The 18,048-nt window shown below is 46.7% G+C and overlaps 1 protein-coding gene across 4 annotated transcripts in view; it reads right to left on the reverse strand.

The window, feature by feature from the left end:
- Positions 1-14,439, reverse strand: part of TRIM44 (tripartite motif containing 44) — a 147,247-nt gene extending 132,808 nt beyond the window's left edge. For 3 of the 4 annotated variants that reach the window (XM_053283128.1, XM_053283131.1, XM_053283130.1), the window contains exon 1: positions 13,622-14,439. In XM_053283128.1, coding sequence (XP_053139103.1) covers positions 13,622-14,035 — 414 coding nt within the window. In that variant the 5' untranslated portion in view covers positions 14,036-14,439. The remainder of the gene's footprint in view (positions 1-13,621) is intronic. The other variant, XM_053283129.1, reaches the window with a different exon arrangement.
- Between the last annotated feature and the right edge of the window lie 3,609 nt (positions 14,440-18,048).

The following is an 18,048-nucleotide window of genomic DNA, read 5'->3' on the forward strand; positions in this document are numbered from 1 at the left end:
AGTCTGGGGACCTGGGATAGACTGAGACTTCTGTTGGTATACCGATGGCCCTGCTGCCCAACAGAGTCCCTAACTGAGCTGACGGACTTGGTCTCGGACTTGGCATTGGAGTCTCCCAGGCTTGTGGTGGTAGGGGATTTCAATGTTCACTTTCGGACCAATTTGTCCAGGGCGGCTCAGGAGTTCATAGCAGCCATGGCAACTATGAGCCTATCCCAAGTAGTCTCAAGACTGAAACATATTGCTGGTCACACGCTTGATCTGGTCTTTCACTCTGAACAAGGTGTTGTCCTGTGGTTGAGGACTCCTGCGATTTCCCCACTGTCATGGATGGACCACCATCTGGTTAAGGTTGGACTCACAACCACGTCCCACCTCCGCAAGGATGGGGGCCCATTAGATCCAATAGGATCTTGATCTAATAGGATTCCAAGAAGCCTTGAAGAGATTTAGTGTTGGCTTTGCTGGTGACCCTGTCAATAATCTGGTGGAGAATTTGAATAATCAGCTCACCAGGGCAGTGGACACGATCATTCCTTAGAGTCCTCTATGACCTGCTTCAAAACTGGCCCCTTGGTATACGGAAGAACTACGGGGGTTGAAATGGCGAGGTAGATGACTAGAGCACAAGTGGAGGAAGACTCAACTCGAATCCGACAGATTATTACATAGAGATCATTTGAAAATCTATGCTCAGGCGATACGTGCAGCAAAGAAGCGATTCTTTTCCTCCCGTATTGCGTCCACAAGTTCACATCCGGCGGAGTTGTTCAGGGTCATGAAGGGGCTAATGTGCACCCCTTCCCCCTTTAAGCAGTACTTAGAACCAACAATTATTTGCTGTAATGTTTTTAATGAGTTTTTTTGTGGACAAAATCTCTCGTATTCGGGCTGACTTGGATTCAAACTCCGCAATCGTTACAGAGTCTGATGCCAAGGTGTCCAGCAGCTCCTCTTATGTTATAACCCTGGATTAGTTTCAGTTCGTTACTCCTGAGGATGTAGACAGGTTGCTTGGAATCATGCGGTCTACCACCTGCCCTCTTGATCCTTGCCCGAAATGGTTTATACCAGTGTTTCTCAACCGGCGGTCCGCGGACCGGTGCCGGTCCGCGACGACTTGAGTGCCGGTCCTTGCCCTGACGAGTTAACACCCTCACCCCACCTGCGAACCTCTGTGTAGTTTTTTTAAAATCTTCTAATTCCAGCCGCTTGCCGCTTTACTTGCCGCTTGTCTTCCCTTGCCACGAACCTCCGTGCATATTTTTAAATTCCGATGCTGAGGGGATGGCTGGGGATGGCTGCTGGGTGGGGGATGAGCCAGTGGTCCTTCTACCCGCCCGCCCCACCCATGCCTGCTTTGAACCTCTGTGCTTAAAAAATTCCTGACATTCCAGCCGCCGCGCGGCCGAGGGGACGGCTATGGGGGGGGGAGCCCATGGTCTTTCCACCCACACACACCCCGGCGGCGGCGGCGGAGGATCCCAGAGCGACGCCGTGGCCTGCCATCCCGCCCGGCGTCGCTGCCCAACTGTGAGGGACGCCTGCAGGCGTTACTGCGCAGGCGTCCCTCACAGTTGGGAAGCAACGCCGGGCGGGATGGCAGGCCACGGCGTCGCTCTGGGATCCTCCGCCGCCGGGGTGTGTGTGGGTGGAAAGACCATGGGCTCCCCCCCCCCATAGCCGTCCCCTCGGCCGCGCGGCGGCTGGAATGTCAGGAATTTTTTAAGCACAGAGGTTCAAAGCAGGCATGGGTGGGGCGGGCGGGTAGAAGGACCACTGGCTCATCCCCCACCCAGCAGCCATCCCCAGCCATCCCCTCAGCATCGGAATTTAAAAATATGCACGGAGGTTCGCGGCAAGGGAAGACAAGCGGCAAGTAAAGCGGCAAGCGGCTAGAATTAGAAGATTTAAAAAAAACTACACAGAGGTTCGCAGGTGGGGTGAGGGTGTTAACTCGTCAGGGCAAGGTATAAATGGCTTTTATAAATAGCATTTAAATCGATTTCACTCCTGCCCAGTCCTATCAAGAAAACATGCTGTAGTGAAGTCATCAAAATATGACTTTTAACTGTCATTTTCAATGATAAGGTGATTTGGTGGTGCCACAATCACATTCCATATTCAAAAGTTAATATGTCTTGTGGGGGACCCACAAATCTCTACATGTGGCAATGTTTTATTTTACCTCATGAGGGTGAACTCACAAGAATGCTAAATTTCAGGAAAATGTAGCATTGTCTGTAGAAAATGTAGATGTCTGCATCCTAAGATTAGATCTGTTATTTCAAATGAATAAGTTAACTCCAGTCTCTCTGCAGTCCCCTGCCACATGCACCGCTCTTATCTACCCATTTTCTCTCTAGCCTTCTTTACCCCTCCTTCCTCAACTGCTCCCTCAGCTAAACATCCTTTCCTAGGCCTGTCAGTTCCCTTGTTGCCTACCCAGGCTCCTGCCTAATTTTGCTTTTTCTATGCCTCTTTACCTAGCTCCTTCTGCAAGATCTGAGCAGCTTATAGAGACTTTCTCTCTCTCCCTCAAGCCAAACCTCCCTATTCTCTTTCCATCTCTTTCTTTTCTAGCTCTTTCTCTTTCTCTCCCTCTCTCCCTTCAAGCCTGCTCCATCTCCTTTTCCTTTTTCTATCCCTCTGTGTCTCTCTCTCAAGCCAAGCCTGCCCTATTCTTTCCCTCTCTTGCTTCTCTCTTTCGTTTTTATAAAAGCCTGTGTGGTGAAGGATCAAAGCATAATCTTCTTATCAAAAATTAAGAGAAAAACTTCTCTAATCTTTTTCCTTAGAAGTGCTCTGTGTTAAGTGTGATGATTTGGCAGAGGTGGAAAGGAAGAACAATGCATTTTATTGTTATGTATTTTGTACAGATTGCATTGTATTTATTTTATTAGAATTTTTAATTCAATTTATTTTATTTTAATTTAAATTAATCTTGGCCAGAACTTCAAAAGTTAAATTTTGATTAAATTCATTTTAATTAATTTCACTTTAATTTGATTTAATTAATTGATTGATATTAAGTGTTACTGTAATCATCAGCACCCTAAAAATTGACCTTGGCCCCCATAAGCCAAGTCACAGTCAGTTTTGGTCCCCCAGGTCATTTGAATTGTGCATGCCTGTAGTATAGTACTAATAGATAAACTTGAAACCTCTTTACTAACTGCTGGTCTGGGAAACTGCACATGAAGAATGTAGCGGTCCTTGAAACTCTGCAGGAAGAATTTACCGGTCCTTGACTCCAAAAAGGTTGAGAAACACTGGTTTATACTATCTGGCAGGGAGGCTGTTATAGAGGGGCTGGCAGAGATTATAAATGCTTCTCGGAGGGCAAGCAGGATGCATCATTGTCTTAAGGAGGCAATCATTAGACCGCTTCTGAAGAAGCCTGCCTTGGATCCCTCAGAGTTAAATAATTACAGGCCTGTCTCCAACCTTCCATGGCTGGGAAGGTAAATGAGCATGTGGTGGCCTCCCAGCTCCAGGTGGTCTTAGAGGAAACCGATTATCTAGACCCATTTCAAACTGGCTTTCAGGCAGGCTATGGGGTGGAGATTGCCTTGGCCAGCCTGATGGATGATCTCTAATTGGGAATTGACAGAGGGAATGTGACTCTGTTGGTCCTTTTGGATCTCTAGGCAGCCTCCGATACTATTGGCCATAGTATTCTTCTGGTACGTCTGAGGGTATTGGGGGTGGGAGGCACTGCCTTGCAGTGGTTCCGCTCCTACCTCACAGGCAGGTTCCAGATGGTGTCCCTTGGAAACTGCTGTTCTTCAAAATCTGAACTTTTGTATGGTGTCCCTCAGGGCTCCGTATTGTCTCTGAAGTTTAACATCTACACGAAACCTCTGGGAGAGCTCAACAGGGGATTTGGTACAGGGTGTTATCAATATGCTGATGACACCCAAATCCGTTTCTCCATGTCAATATCCTCAGGAGAAGGCACAGCCTCCCTAAACGCCTGCCTAGAGGCAGTAATGGGCTGGATGAGGGATAACAAACTGAGGCTGAATCCAGATAAGACTGAGGTACTTATTGTGTGGGGTCAGAACTCAGGAGATGATTTTGATCTGCCTGTTCTAGATGGGGTCACGCTCCCACGAAGAAACAGGTACGTAGTCTGGGGGTACTTTTGGATCCAAACCTCTCCCTGGTGTCCCAGGTTGAGGCAGTAGCCAGAGGTGCTTTTAATCAGCTTCGGCTGATACGCCAGCTGTGTCTATTTCTTGAGATGAACAACCTCAAAACAATGGTACATATGCTGGTAACCTCTAGGCTGGATTACTGTAATGCACTCTATGTGGGGCTGCCTTTGTACATTGTCCGGAAACTGCTGTTGGTTCAGAACACGGCAGCCCGGTTGATCTCTGGGTCATCTAGGAGATACCATATTACTCCCGTGTTGAAGGAATTGCAATGGCTGCCAATACGTTTCCAGGCAAAATACAAGGTGCTGGTCATTACCTATAAAGCCCTAAACAGCTTAGGCCCTGGGTGTTTAAGAGAACGTCTTCTTCACTATGAGCCCCACTGCCTGCTAAGATCATCTAGAGAGGTTCACCTGCGGCTGTCACCAAAGCATCTGGCGGTTACTTGAGAGTGGGCCCTCTCCATTGCAACCCCTGGACTTTGGAATGTACTCCCTGTTGAAAGAAGAGCCTCCATATCTCTGGCAACTTTTAAGAAGGCACTGAAGACACATTTATTCACCCAGGCTTTTAATTAGATTTATAGTTTTAAATAATTTTAATACTGGGTTTTAAATCTTTTAAATGATTAATTGTTAATTGATTTAATGTGTTAAATGATTTTAATTGTAAACCACCCAGAGATGCAAGTTTTAATAAATAAATAAATAAATAAATAATTGGGAAGTATGATATTCAGGATTTCTTCAAACTACACAAAAATTATTTAAATTTTCTCCAAGTATATTCTGGTGTAAAAAGCAGTGAATTCAGCTAATTTCAGTGGCAGGATTGTGTAAGCAAAATTTGCTCTCTGTAGGTTATCAGAAAGTATAACTTTATTTCACACAGATTCTACAAAATATACAATAGGCACACACACACACACACCCCTGATAGCTGCTTTATGCCTTTTCATAAAGGCTGAATGAATGGAACTGTGGAAGATGCACCTTAACCCAGTTTCACAAATGCTACCTTTTTCCTGCCTCTGGTCAGAGTGATTTAAGTCAATGCAGATTCTAGCCCTATTCGTACATACACAGAGGTGTTCTTAGGACCAGGCTATGGGGATCGGGGCTGGTCCTCCTCTACTGGGGTGGCCTCCGAACACTCCCACCCCAGCAACTGTGTGTGCCACCCCAGCATCTGTGCATGCAGCACACCTAGCCTGCCTGTCAGCCAACAACAAAATGACAACAACAAGTAGTGCCACCACCGGTGGCCATATACACAGGACGCCGCCACAGTGTTACTTAGTGGGGGGGGCTCAGTGGGGGATGGAGCCGTGCCACTGTTAGTGGCCATGCTGTCTGTGTGCTCTGCCTCCTCCGCACCAAAACCCGAGTGAGACGGCCCCGCCAGGCCGCCTCTCACTGCTGGGGCGGCCATGTTCTTTGCTGCAAGCCGGGCAGTGAGAGGGGCCTCGGCACGGCAGAGAGGATTTCTGTTGCTACTTAGGGGTGGGCGGGCACTTCAGCTGGCTGTGCAAGCCCCGTGCACCCCAGCCTTTCCGCCTGCTTGCCTCTTGCACCGCCACTGTGCAGGCTGCTGCAGTTAAGAGCAGCCAACCACATGACAGCAATGCTGCATGTGCTACAAGGAGCCGAGGGAACAGCAGCAGAGGCAACTATGCTGGCGAGGGCAACGAAGAGCAAGAGCTCCAAGGGGAAGGGGCCGTCAGGGGCACTCCGCTCTCCACCAGACCAGTGACCACCCGCCAGGAACTGGGCAGCCACCACCAGTGAGCTGAGCGAGCAGCAGCCAACAAGTGGCGTCAAGTCATTAAACCGGTAAATAAATATTATTTATTTATTTGATTTTTATCCCTCCCTTCCAAAATGGGTCAGGGTGGTTTACAATTAAAAACAAAACCTTTAAAACCAATAACAATTAAAACATAAACTGTTTAGTTTCTGTAACAACTACTTGTTACTAGTTCTCCTTTTCTATTGGAAAAAGAGAACTAGTCACAGGTACCAAAACAATAGAGTTTCACATCTCTACACATGTACTGTTTTCAATATACAAATGCTGAATACACACACACAGGATGGGGGGTGATGTTACATTTGAATGGTCTGTTAGATGTCAGTAGAAACAGGCAATTGAGAGAGAGAGAGAGAATAATAAACTATTATTCCTTTGACAATTTAAAAGACACCAGAAGTTCAAAGAATCCTACCCAACCCGAAGTGTTTTTTTTACCAGAAGTTGTAGGTCTGTGGAACCCCCACTCCTCCAGTCTATTTTGATAAATAAACAAGTTGTTCTAGTCGGAACTAATCTGCATACTTTCTTTCACTATCCCTCCAACTGGACTAAATTTGGTCCAAATCAGTTAGGCAATTAACAAGTTAGCCCTCTTGCACCTCAAACATTCATGTGTCCACCATCTTGAATCAGGGTGTATGACATCATTACAAACTATGCCCTTTGTGTCCCTACACCTGTAGGAAATTTAGTTCAAATCAGTTAGGCATTCTACAAGTTCATCCAATTGCACCTCAGACGTTTATGTGTCTGCCATCTTGAATCGGGGTGGATAACATCACTACAAACTATGCCACTGAGGTGTCCCTACAACTGTACCCAATTTGGTTCATATTGTTCCAGGCATTGCAAAGTTGATAGGGACACACACATCCACCAGACAGAGATGGCAGGGTGATCTCATACGCCTACTGAAGTAGGCTAAAAACTTAAAGACCATCACTGAAACTCCCCTACAGTTCTGCATAAAGCTATGTTTTTCTAGGGATTACCCCCCAAAAAAACCTATAAGTGTTGGTGAGAAGACCTAAATTTAGACTTATCAACCATGCTGTTTGCTTGAGATGTACTGTAAGAGCAGACTATTGCAATACTTGACTTTTCCTTCATGACGTTTTCCTGCAGGGATACAAGGAAAGATACAAATTCACAAGGGGAACAGCAGGCCAGGAAAGCTTCACATCACTACATATTGCATATATTATATTAATTCTCGTAGACATGCCTCTGTGGGGATGCGTCCCGGCAACCCAGCAGATTGGCTGGGCGGTGGAGACGCCAGATTGGCTGGACTGGGCAGCGGTTGGCCGCGTAGGGAAGTAGCCGCTTGGGGAGGAAAGGAAGGAAAGCGGACAAGTGGAGAGGAGAACTGAAAGGACTGGGGCAGAAGGGAGGGGGGAAGCTGAGGAGAGAGAAAGTGGCGGAGCCTGGCTGGGCAGAGACAAACAGCTGGCCGCTTCGGAAGATGCTCTCTAGAGGGAAGGCCGTGCAGGAAGGAGCCAGCTGAACGCTTGGCCACCCGACACCAGGGACTGGAGGAAAGAGGAGGCGGCAACGGCCAGCAGGGAAAACACAAGCAAGCTAAAAAGCAGAGGCGGGGAACACGAATGAGAGAGAGAAAAAGAGAAAGGGGAAAATGGAGGAGGGAGAAAGCTGGGGCTGAAGGCTTGCTGGGGAGCGGACTGGGGCTGAAGGCTTGCTGGGGAGCGGACTGGGGCTGAAGGCTTGCTGGGGAGCGGACTGGGGCTGAAGGCTTGCTGGGGAGCGGACTGGGGCTGAAGGCTTGCTGGGGAGCGGACTGCCACACAGATGCTCTGTGCAGGATCAGCTAGTACATATGAAATCCCATAGGTCAATATTGTGCCACCAATTCAGTAAATATTCAGAAATTGGAATGTTTCTGAATTCAAAATTCAGATTACTTAGGCTGGTTGCTGGCCCACAGGCCAAGTCAGACTCCCAAGACAAGTGTATCTGGCCCAACAGATAACCACATTTTCATTAGTTATCAAGTTGAATTTAAAAAAAAAAAGAGTTGCACACAATCTCAATTATAAGGAAAAGCAGCCATAGAGAAAACAGACATGTGTATTTCATATTATTATATACTGCTCTTTCATGTACATTCTGAAAAGACAAAGGATAATTTCTAGTCTGCCTCCAGAGAGAATATTCAAAGAAAGTCAAATGCCTCTTATCATCTAAGTGAATATGCTCCTTTCATACAAAAGCCATTACTGCTAGCAGGGATGTGCATGGACCAAGGTTTTGTGCACTGGTTCGGTACCGAGACGGTTCAAATGAGGTCAGAACCAGTTTGGCGCCAAGGGGAGCGGGATCTTTTTTTCTTTTCTTTTTATAAAGAGAGCAGGTTCTTACCTGGTCTCTGCCGCCGCATGCAACTTCCTGCTGCAGCTGCTTGTCCCAAGTACCACACACGGCACCAGCACACACGCGGCATCCACACTTGCGCAGGTGCTATTTGTGTGGTCAGCATGGTATTGCTGACCACTGCTTTTATCCCTACTGGAAAAGGGGGGATTGATCGATTTCACAGCATAGTAATAGGACAGCTTTTTCTCCCCTTCCAGCACTGGGAGACTGAGTACAGTATTTTCTGCGCACACACATTTTGTAATGAAATGAGCAAGCCTTGGGAAATCTAACTCTGCAGTAACAGATTAATATAAATATAAGTTTTGCCCAAGAACTCCAAAAGAAGTTTTCCCATCTTAAAAAGCAGGAATAGGAGTCCCTGTCCTGAAATACAACTTTCCTATCTTCTCACACACTGACATGCAGTGGCCTGAACGACTGGGAATGTCTTATCCTGGGAAGCTATCAAGACAACCTGCTTGTGACAGAGAACCATGGACTGAAAAATAAAGGAAGCAGCCATATAACTATAAAGGCAACCCAAATGAACAAGTGCTTGGAACACCTCCCCTACAAAGCCAGGCTTTTAAAAGTTTCTTAAGAAAGAAAGACAACTAGGACTCCAATCCTATACACACTTACTTGGGATTATGCTTCTTTGAACACAGTGGAACTGACTTCCAAGGAAACATCCACAGGATTGCACAACCAAGGAGGACATGACAGAGGTTTATTAAAAAGTTACATACTGTGTGGAGAAAGTGGACATAAAGAAACTTTTCTTCCCTTCTAATAATTCTAGAATTTGTGGTCACCTAGGAAAATTGATTAATAGTAGATATAGGACAGACAAGTGAAAGCATTTTTTTAAAAAAAACAACATGAATTTATGGAATTTGCTGCCACAATATGTAGAAATGGTCGCTAGCTTATATTAAACAAATTAATGGAAAATAAATCTATCAGCATCTATTAGTCATGATGACTGTACACCTGCAGGATTCCCAACCTTGCTCACCAGATGTTGTTGGCCTACAACTTCCATCATCCACAGCCATGATGACCAAAGGCCACTGTAGTTGGAGATGATGGGAGTTGTAGCCTAACAACATCTGGAGACTCAAGTTGGGAACTTCTGTGCTACTGAATACCATTGCTGGTATTCAGTAATACCACTGCTGGTATTCAGTAACAGTGGGAGCAACAGTGTGAGAAACAGGATGTTAAGCTAAATGGACCTTTGGTCTGATCTAGAAGGGCCCTAATGTTCTTATCCCTTCATACCATCAGAAATGGCAAAACGAAGCAGTGAATGAGCTAGCAATACATTTGGTTGTCCAATATCAAATTTATGTATTTATTTATTGTTAAATTTGTATACCGCCTTTCATTAAAACAATCCCAAGGTGGTTCACACAGAAATTAAAAATGACTATTAAAATGACACAATTAAAATATTAAGCTACACACCCCACACCTCAGAAAATAAGGGAAAACATCCCTTCAGAAAAACTTCTGAGGTGTGAATTCTCATTCAATGATAGCAGATGAGATTTTTTTCAATTAAAGAACTCTCATGACCCCACTTTCACTTTTTCACACTCTCATTTACTATGAATATCAATCTAGCACACTGCACCTTATGAAGAAAAACCTCAGAAATTCACCAAAATCCAGCCCTCTGCCCAATCACTCTGAAATTGGGGACGGGTGGTAGCCTCCACCCATTAGATACTATCTACCAGCCCACCCCACTCTTTTGGGGCAGATCCACTTTCTGCCCCCAATCTGCCCCAAAGACACCAAAACTTCAAAAATTCCCAAAAAATCAGCCCTCTGCCCAATCCCCCTGAAATTGGGGTGGTAGCCTCCACCCATTAGGCACTACCACCCCACGCCACCCTTCTGGGGGCAGATACACTTTCTGCCCCCAAACTGCCCCAAAGACACAAAAACTTCAAAAATTCCCAAAAAAGCAGCCCTTTGTCCAATCCCCCTGAAATTGGGGTGGTAGCCTCCACCCATTAGGCACTACTACCCCACCCCACTATTTTTGCCCAGATCCCATTCTATGCCCCCAAACTGCCCCAAAGTCACTAAAACTTCAAAAAATCCCCCAAAATCAGTCATGAGCCGAATCACCCAAATTTTTCGGCCCCGAAATTCGGGTGATTCAGCTCGGCCCCGAAAAATATCGGGGGACATCTAGGGTGATTCGGTTCGGCCCCGAATCACCCGAAATTGCTCATTTCGGGCACAGATCGATCTGTGCCCGAAATATTTTGCACATCCCTAATTTAACATGCTTCCTAAAATCTGTGATGGAGACCAAGAAGCGAATAGCATTTCAGAGTCTGGGGGCAGCAATAGAGAAGGCCCTGTCCCGAAATGTGTTTCAAACCCAGGAAAAACAATAGGAAAAGAAAAATTGCAAATATCCAAAGCTAAGGTCATGAAACCAAAACTTCAGCCAGCTTTGTTCTTCACCGATGCTTGGTGTCTCAGGAAAGCAGATTTATGGTCAATTTCATCCTAGGCTGGTGCTCAAGCGACCTGGATGAAATTGACCCCAAATCTGCTCTCCTTTATGGGGTGTGTGGTCCTCATAATGTTGATAAAGTCCTGTAACTACTCCAGAGTAATTGATTGCACCCCCAATTTACATTATCTCCACCCACCCCTTTTAAGAGGAGTTTGTGAAAAGAACCATTGCTGTCATAATGCCTGCTTACTGGAGAGTCAGAATTGAGCACAGAACCACTCAAATGCCACTCTGTGCTTGGAAACGGGTATGATAAAGGTTGAGGTCAGAGTGTGCCTGTCCATTCTTAACTTCTGGCTTTAACTATCCCTCAGCCATCAGGGCTTGGCCCCTCTGACCCTATTGGTCAATGTTCAATCTTCCTGGAAAAGGGCTGTGTGGACTAAATTGTCGCTCTTGGGCTTTACATCTGCCCCCTATCCTACTGGCTATGGGCCATGACCGGCAAAAACAGTCATCAAACAGAGGATAATGGACACTGATGCCAGGCTGAACTAGGCAGGGTTCCATCCTTCCTGTCCTCAAAAAGGCTCAGATATTCTGCTTCCTCCACAGCGTACCTGTTGCAGCTAGAAATCCCAAGCCACAAAAGGGCTTATACCCTTGCCCGTTGTCATGCCCTTTCCTTCAGTACTGGAAGGGAAATTCAGAAAGATCCCAATTGCAGAGAGACTTTGTCCCTGTGACACTGGGGAGGTAGAATCCACAGAACATGTACTTTTTTGCCCCTTTGGGGGGGCATTTGGACTGTTTGTATTTCTGCTATTTCACAAGTACCCTGGCCGCTCAAACCATGACTATACCCGGTTGCTGCTCAAAGATGAAGATCCAGTCTTCATGTATAACACTGCCAAGGATCCATCAGGCCGTGACTGCCTGGCCATTTCCCTGCATCAACTCTACATAGTTTTAAACTGCTGTTTGTACTATATTTTTTAATGTTTTTAGTTAGATGTAACTACTGTTATATATTCTATTATAACCACTGCCTTTTGCATTTTATATATTCCACTTTTTATGTGCTTAGAATTTTTATAATTTTATAGCTACCCTCTCTTTTGAGGGTAGCAGCATTTTAGGATTATATTATAGCTTTATAGCATTAGCATAGAAATCTAAAATAACAGAGTTTTATGCAGGGGCATAGCTGTAATTGAGCGAAAGGGTTCAAAGAACACGGACCCCCAGCTCCTGAGGGCCCTCCAGTTCCACCCCTCCCTATTTTCTTTATTATCTCCCTCACTCTGGTGGGCCACCAGAGAGAGGGATGAACACGGGCCCCCTCTCCCCTAGCCATGCCCCTAGTTTTATGGTTTCATTTGTTTTAATCATGCCCTACTACTCTGTCTTATGCGGGTCTTGGACCGTAATAAAGATGCTTGATTGATCACAGAAGAACCCATTTTCTTTTTCCTCGAAGTAAGTATGCATTCAAACATTTTTATAGTCCCAGTTAAATATCCCTCTGGAAAAATGAGCCCCTGGTGGCGCAGTGGTAAAACTGCCGCCCTGTAACCAGAAGGTTACAAGTTCGATCCTGACCAGGGGCTCAAGGTTGACTCAGCCTTCCATCCTTCCGAGGTCGGTAAAATGAGTACCCAGAATGTTGGGGGCAATATGCTAAAATCATTGTAAACCGCTTAGAGAGCTCCGGCTATAGAGCGGTATATAAATGTAAGTGCTATTGCTATTGCTAAATACACAGCTCATCTGGGTACATGGTATGCCAATGCACTTGTTACATGGTCATCCATAGGCTGTTGCTCTAGAAAGCAGAGGCCTGTTTCTGAAGATCTGCTGTGGGCCAACAGAGCCTTTCCAGCAGGCTTCCTTCCCCACCCCTTTCCTTTGCCTCCACTCTGCTGGCGGGACAGGGGCTCCTCCGTTTACCAAGACATGCAGATAGCGAAACAGGCAAGCAGCAACTCAGGGGCTGGCCAATTCTAACATTCACAAAAACCACGAGGTCCTGCCGGGGAACATAGGAACATAGGAAGCTGCTATATACTGAGTCAGACCATAGGTCCATCTCGCTCAGTATTGTCTACACAGACTGGCAGCGGCTTCTCCAAGGCTGCAGGCAGGAATCTCTCTCAGCCCTATCTTGGAGATGCCAGGGAAGGAACTTGGAGCCTAGATGCTCTTCCCAGAGCGGCTCCATCCCCCTAAGGGGATATCTTACAGTGCTCACACTTCTAGTCTCCCTTTCATATGAAACCAGGGTGGATCCTGCTTAGCTTAAGGGGACAAGTCATGCTTGCTACCACAAGACCAGCTCTCTTCCCATTAAAGTATTGTCATCATAGGAACACAGAAAGCTGCCATATACTGAGTCAGACCATTGGTCTATCTAGCCCAGTATTGTCTTCACAGACTGGCAGTGACTTCTCCAAGGTTGCAGGCAGGAATCTGCATCAACTTTCCAGAGTAAGGGAGACTTTGACACTGAGGCACATGCAAACAAGCAATGCTGCCACGCGCATTTGTTCATAGGTTTGGCCCAGGAGGGAGAGGGGGGTGCTTTAAACTAGCTTAACACGGACACCGAGCGCTTGCCGTGGCAGACTGGATGCATCAAGACAGCGTGACGTGCTTCCAGACACAGCAAAATCGGTCAAGAAGACTCCCCCAGGATTGGCAAGAAACCTACCCACCTGGACCACGATTGCAAGGCTAAAGGTGCCCTAAAGAGCCGCGACGGGCGGGTGCCTTTGCCCGGGATACTCACCCTCTGGGCTTCGTAGGCGTCATTCAGGGTGATGATGTCATGCTTCTGGTGAGCGCCAGTGACGGCACACAACACGCAGATGATGGCCTCGTGCTCTTTACAGTACAAGCTGAGGTCTTCCCCGTGCTCGTCACACTTCTTCCGCTCCAGTTTTCGAGCCCCCTCCTCTTCTTCTTTGGGGACTCCGACCGGCACCTCCTGGCTCCCTGCCTGCCCGGGGCCTCCGGGAAGAGCGAAGTCGGTCATCCGGTGGGTCCTGTACTTTTGGCTGTGCTCCTCGGAATGGAGCTGGCAAAAGGCAAAGCCACAGTCCTCACAGACCTGCACGGCGCTCTGCGCTTCGTCAGGCTCGCAAGCATCGCAGGTGCCATCTTGGGGAACTTCGTCCCCAATCTCCCTCTCCGCAGAAGCCATTTCCAGCCTGGTCCAGAGAAGGCGCTGCTGTTTCCCTCCCGCTCCCTTCTGTGCTGCTTAGTGTGGCAGCTCCCCGCTCCTGAAGAACTCTTGCCTTTCCATGGGAATTTGCTGAGCAGCGGGTCTCACCCCAGATTATTCCCTTCTAAGCTCCTCTGCAACCGAGTCTCGCCCGCCCGCCCGCCCTCCACACCCCGGAACTGGCCTAGTTCTACTTTTCTTTGTCTCCTTACAAGCGTCCTGATTCCCTGGCTGAGCTGCCAGCACAGCTCGCTGTGAGTTGAGATCTAACACCGAAAGAGCCCTTTTATTTAACAACCCCTCAGATTCCAAGCGGTTCCCCTTTTTCTGCTGCAAAAGCAGTACTTTCAGTTTTGAAACACACAGGCCAGCCTGGTTTTGGTTTTTTTAACTTCCTGTATCATTTAAAGTGGCAATGCCTTTTTCTCTTCCGCATCCGTCCCCCTGTTCTTCAGCGTTGCAAACTCTGCAGCTCATGAGAATGATGAGCATCTGTAAAGCACGGTGGTTTGAGGGATTTCTTTATCTGGGATTCATTAAGGTCTCTTTTATATATTAAAGGGGGGGGGGATTTCCTCGTATGGTGAGGAAAAATGTGAGTGTGATCTAGTATCCCGTTTAAAAGCCAGGCCAGGCTTGTTCAATTGTTTATTGTGAGTGGAGCTCTGAGCCTAATAACTGGCCTGGCAATAATCAGCAAAATTCCTTTGAAGTCGGTAGAATGTTTTCTTTTCTCCCCCTGTTGTACAAAGGGAAGGCAGAGGGGGGAAAGTAATTGGGCTGATTCTCTTTCCTGGCTCTAGAAAATGTGTTGAAAACTAGGATTTGTCATTCCAATAAGGAAGCATTTTTAAAATACAGATTTATTTCAGACTTCAGGAATCTTAAACCCTCTTGCATCGAAGTAAAAACTGAACTCAACCTTACATGCAAATATGTTGAACAACCCCTGGCCCCATGGCCTGTGTTTTGCCAGAAAAAGAAGCTTCGAGGGGGGGCATTTGGGAGCCTAAGGAGCAGCAGTGGGGGTGGGTGCCTTCATCAGCTCATTGCTTCTTTGCTCCAAATGTCTCTTTCTCCTCACTCGCGGCATGAGGTTCCAACCAAGCACATATTTGCAAGGGCAAACATGTTTGGAAACCCACAAAGGGGAACAGCTGTGGATGGTGGGTGGAGAATGGGTTATTTAAAGTGTAGAGAGGGTCTGTTCTTGGCATAACTTCTTGTACAGGAGAGCTGGGATGGGTGTGCCCTGTTGATGGGCACTGCATTGGAAACAGTTGGCAGTCATTTGCCCGCCCACTCAGCTGTGACCTCTCGCTGCAGCCTGTGAATGCTTCTAAAGTACCACTGAACTTGATTGCCCAGTCAGTTCTCGACAAAATCTGGCATCAAGTTTAAGTCTAAAATGGCACAGTCTCTGCTCTGAAAGGTAGGTAGCAGTCTGTTAGGAAGAACTATGGGCCTTTTCTCACATCTATCTATACAATTAATTCCTGTAGAGGGGATGCGTGGAGATGTGGGAAACTCTGCCCCCGCTGCAGACATGACCAATGGCGGGCCCAGAGGGGGCAACCCATGCAAGGGCGGGAGGGAGGAGCGCGTGCCAGGAGCTGGTTGGGGCAGCGGGTGAAGCCCCACCGCCCTGGGGAGGAGGGTGAGAGGATGGCGGGAGGAGGACGGGCGGCGGGCAAAGCCCCACCGCCCCGAGGAGAAGGATGGTGAGGCGGAGGGAGGCAGCAGCGCCACCCTGAGGAGGAGGACGAGAGGACAATGGGCAGTGGGAGGAGGACGGGCGGCGGGCAAAGCCCTGCCACCCCAAGGAGGAAGACAGGGAGGCGGAGGGCAAGAGGACAGCAGGCGGCGGGAGGAGGATGAGTGGTGGGCGAAGCCCCACTGCCCCGAGGAGGACGGTGAGGCAGAGGGAGGGAGGCAGCGGGAGCGGGACAGCCTAGCCCTGGCCCACTGGGGTAAGATAGCGGGGATGGCTGGGCCCAACTAGAGGTGCAGATGCTCTATGCCCAGGTCCACTAGTTGTTTTTTAAATGTTTGTGTTGTGCCTCTGTAGACAGTGGTGATTTCAGCAGTGCCTGGAAACACCAAGAACATCCCTGGGTGGCCAGCTGGCTTCTGCTGGGTTGCTATTTCTTTTCCTTTTGTATGCACCATGAAATGACCCAACGACATGACAAAAAAGTTTTTTTTTAAAAAAAATACACACACCAGTACCACCAATGGTATACTTCCCCCTGAAGATAAATAGACTGATTCAGGGAATTACTTCAGGGAGGGGGGTTGATGTTAATTACAAGACTGAGCTATACTCTTTCAGAGGCTTAAGAATACATAGATGGTTAATAGGAATTATTATGGGGCGGGGGGAGGTTAAGTAGTAAGAAAACAAAGGAGAAGTCAGAATGAAATACAGTTATAAGATATAGTAGTGCCTGTATAGTGGAGGTAAGGTGTAAAACCTGCAATTCACCATTACAAGTCCTGAATATTTTATTTGTCATAAAATCCAAATCATCTGCCTAATCAACCTCAAATTTGGTAGCAACCCATGTTCAGCCAAGAATAGTCTTTTTTGTCTTTCTTGTCCTTAAACAGGATGAGAACCAATGGGCTGAAATTACAAGGAAGCAAGTTTAGACTAGACATCAGAAACAATTTCCTAATTGTGAGAGCTGTTTGATAGTGGAACAGTCTGCCTTGTGCAGTGGTAGGCTCTCCTTCACTGGAGGTTTTCCGATCAAGGCTGGACAGCCGTTTGTCAGGGATGCTGTAGCAGCTTTTTGCACTGAGCACAGGATTGGACTAGAAGGCCACAAAGGTCCCTTCCAGATCTAACATTTGATTATTCTCTTATTCAGATCTATCAAGGAAAACCACAAATAATTTTTTTAGAATTTTATTTGTGAGCGGGGGAGAAAAAAAGGTCCACTGATAACCTGACATTGATTTTCTGGGGGGAAATTGAATTGGAATTTTTTTTTGGAACAAAGTTCCCTTGCAATTTCCCTGCTCATTTGCATAAAATCTGCATTAATTTTCCCCCCTCAAAAAAAGTACAATAAAAAATTTCCCTGATGCCCCAGTTAGATTGTGATTTGATTTGGCATGCTCTTTGACTATTATTACAGGTTTTTAAAAACCACACAAAAAGCACCTCTATCATATTAATTTTCCTTCGTATCTCAAAGTTTGCCAAGTAGCCAAGTTGAAATTTTAGAAATGAACAATTTTTCCACAGAAAAATAAAGTATGGGGAAATATGGAAAGTGCTTAGGATGTGTCTGTATCCTCAAGTTATTTACTTTTGAAATCGCCATTATCAGAGTAATAAAGTCCTAGTACTTATCACAGCATATGTCAAATAGCCTGATTATCTCTTCCTAGCAGCAATCTTTTGCCTCAGTAAAGATGACTGCCGTATTTCTTGTACTGAGCCACGTGGACCAACAGAGCCACCATAGCAAGCTCAAATGTACATCTGTAGTCCTATTCAGACATTATTTTGTACAGTTGGCCCTCGTTATGCTCAGGGGCTCCGTTCTCTGCTACAGGCGATGTAAGAAGACTTCCATAAACAGAGGCTTTAGGCAGTGATTCTCAAACTTGGGTCCTCAGGTGTTATTGGACTTCAACTCCCATAATCCCCAACCAAGGGCCACTGAGGCTGGGGATTATGGGAGTTGAAGTCCAATAACACCTGAGGACCCAAGTTTGAGAATCCCTGCTTTAGAGGATAGGAGAGCAAAGGGTGTCATAGAAACAATGTATGGAATGTTCAGAACTCTTTTTTAAAAAAAAGAATGACAGGTGGTGACAGTTGGGAAGAGGGGAGTGTTGGGTAGGGAAAGAAGAAAGAGCTCAATGTGGGAGCTCCTGTATGAGACTGAGCAAGGGAGTTTGGGAGGAAATCTTGGGGATTTAGTGATCAGAGACTGTAGGAGACCAGTAGTGAACTGGGGCAGTACTTGGTAGGGATG

This window comes from Hemicordylus capensis, chromosome 1 (genome assembly GCF_027244095.1).
Source record: "Hemicordylus capensis ecotype Gifberg chromosome 1, rHemCap1.1.pri, whole genome shotgun sequence".
In the NCBI taxonomy this organism is placed as follows: Eukaryota; Metazoa; Chordata; class Lepidosauria; order Squamata; family Cordylidae; genus Hemicordylus; species Hemicordylus capensis.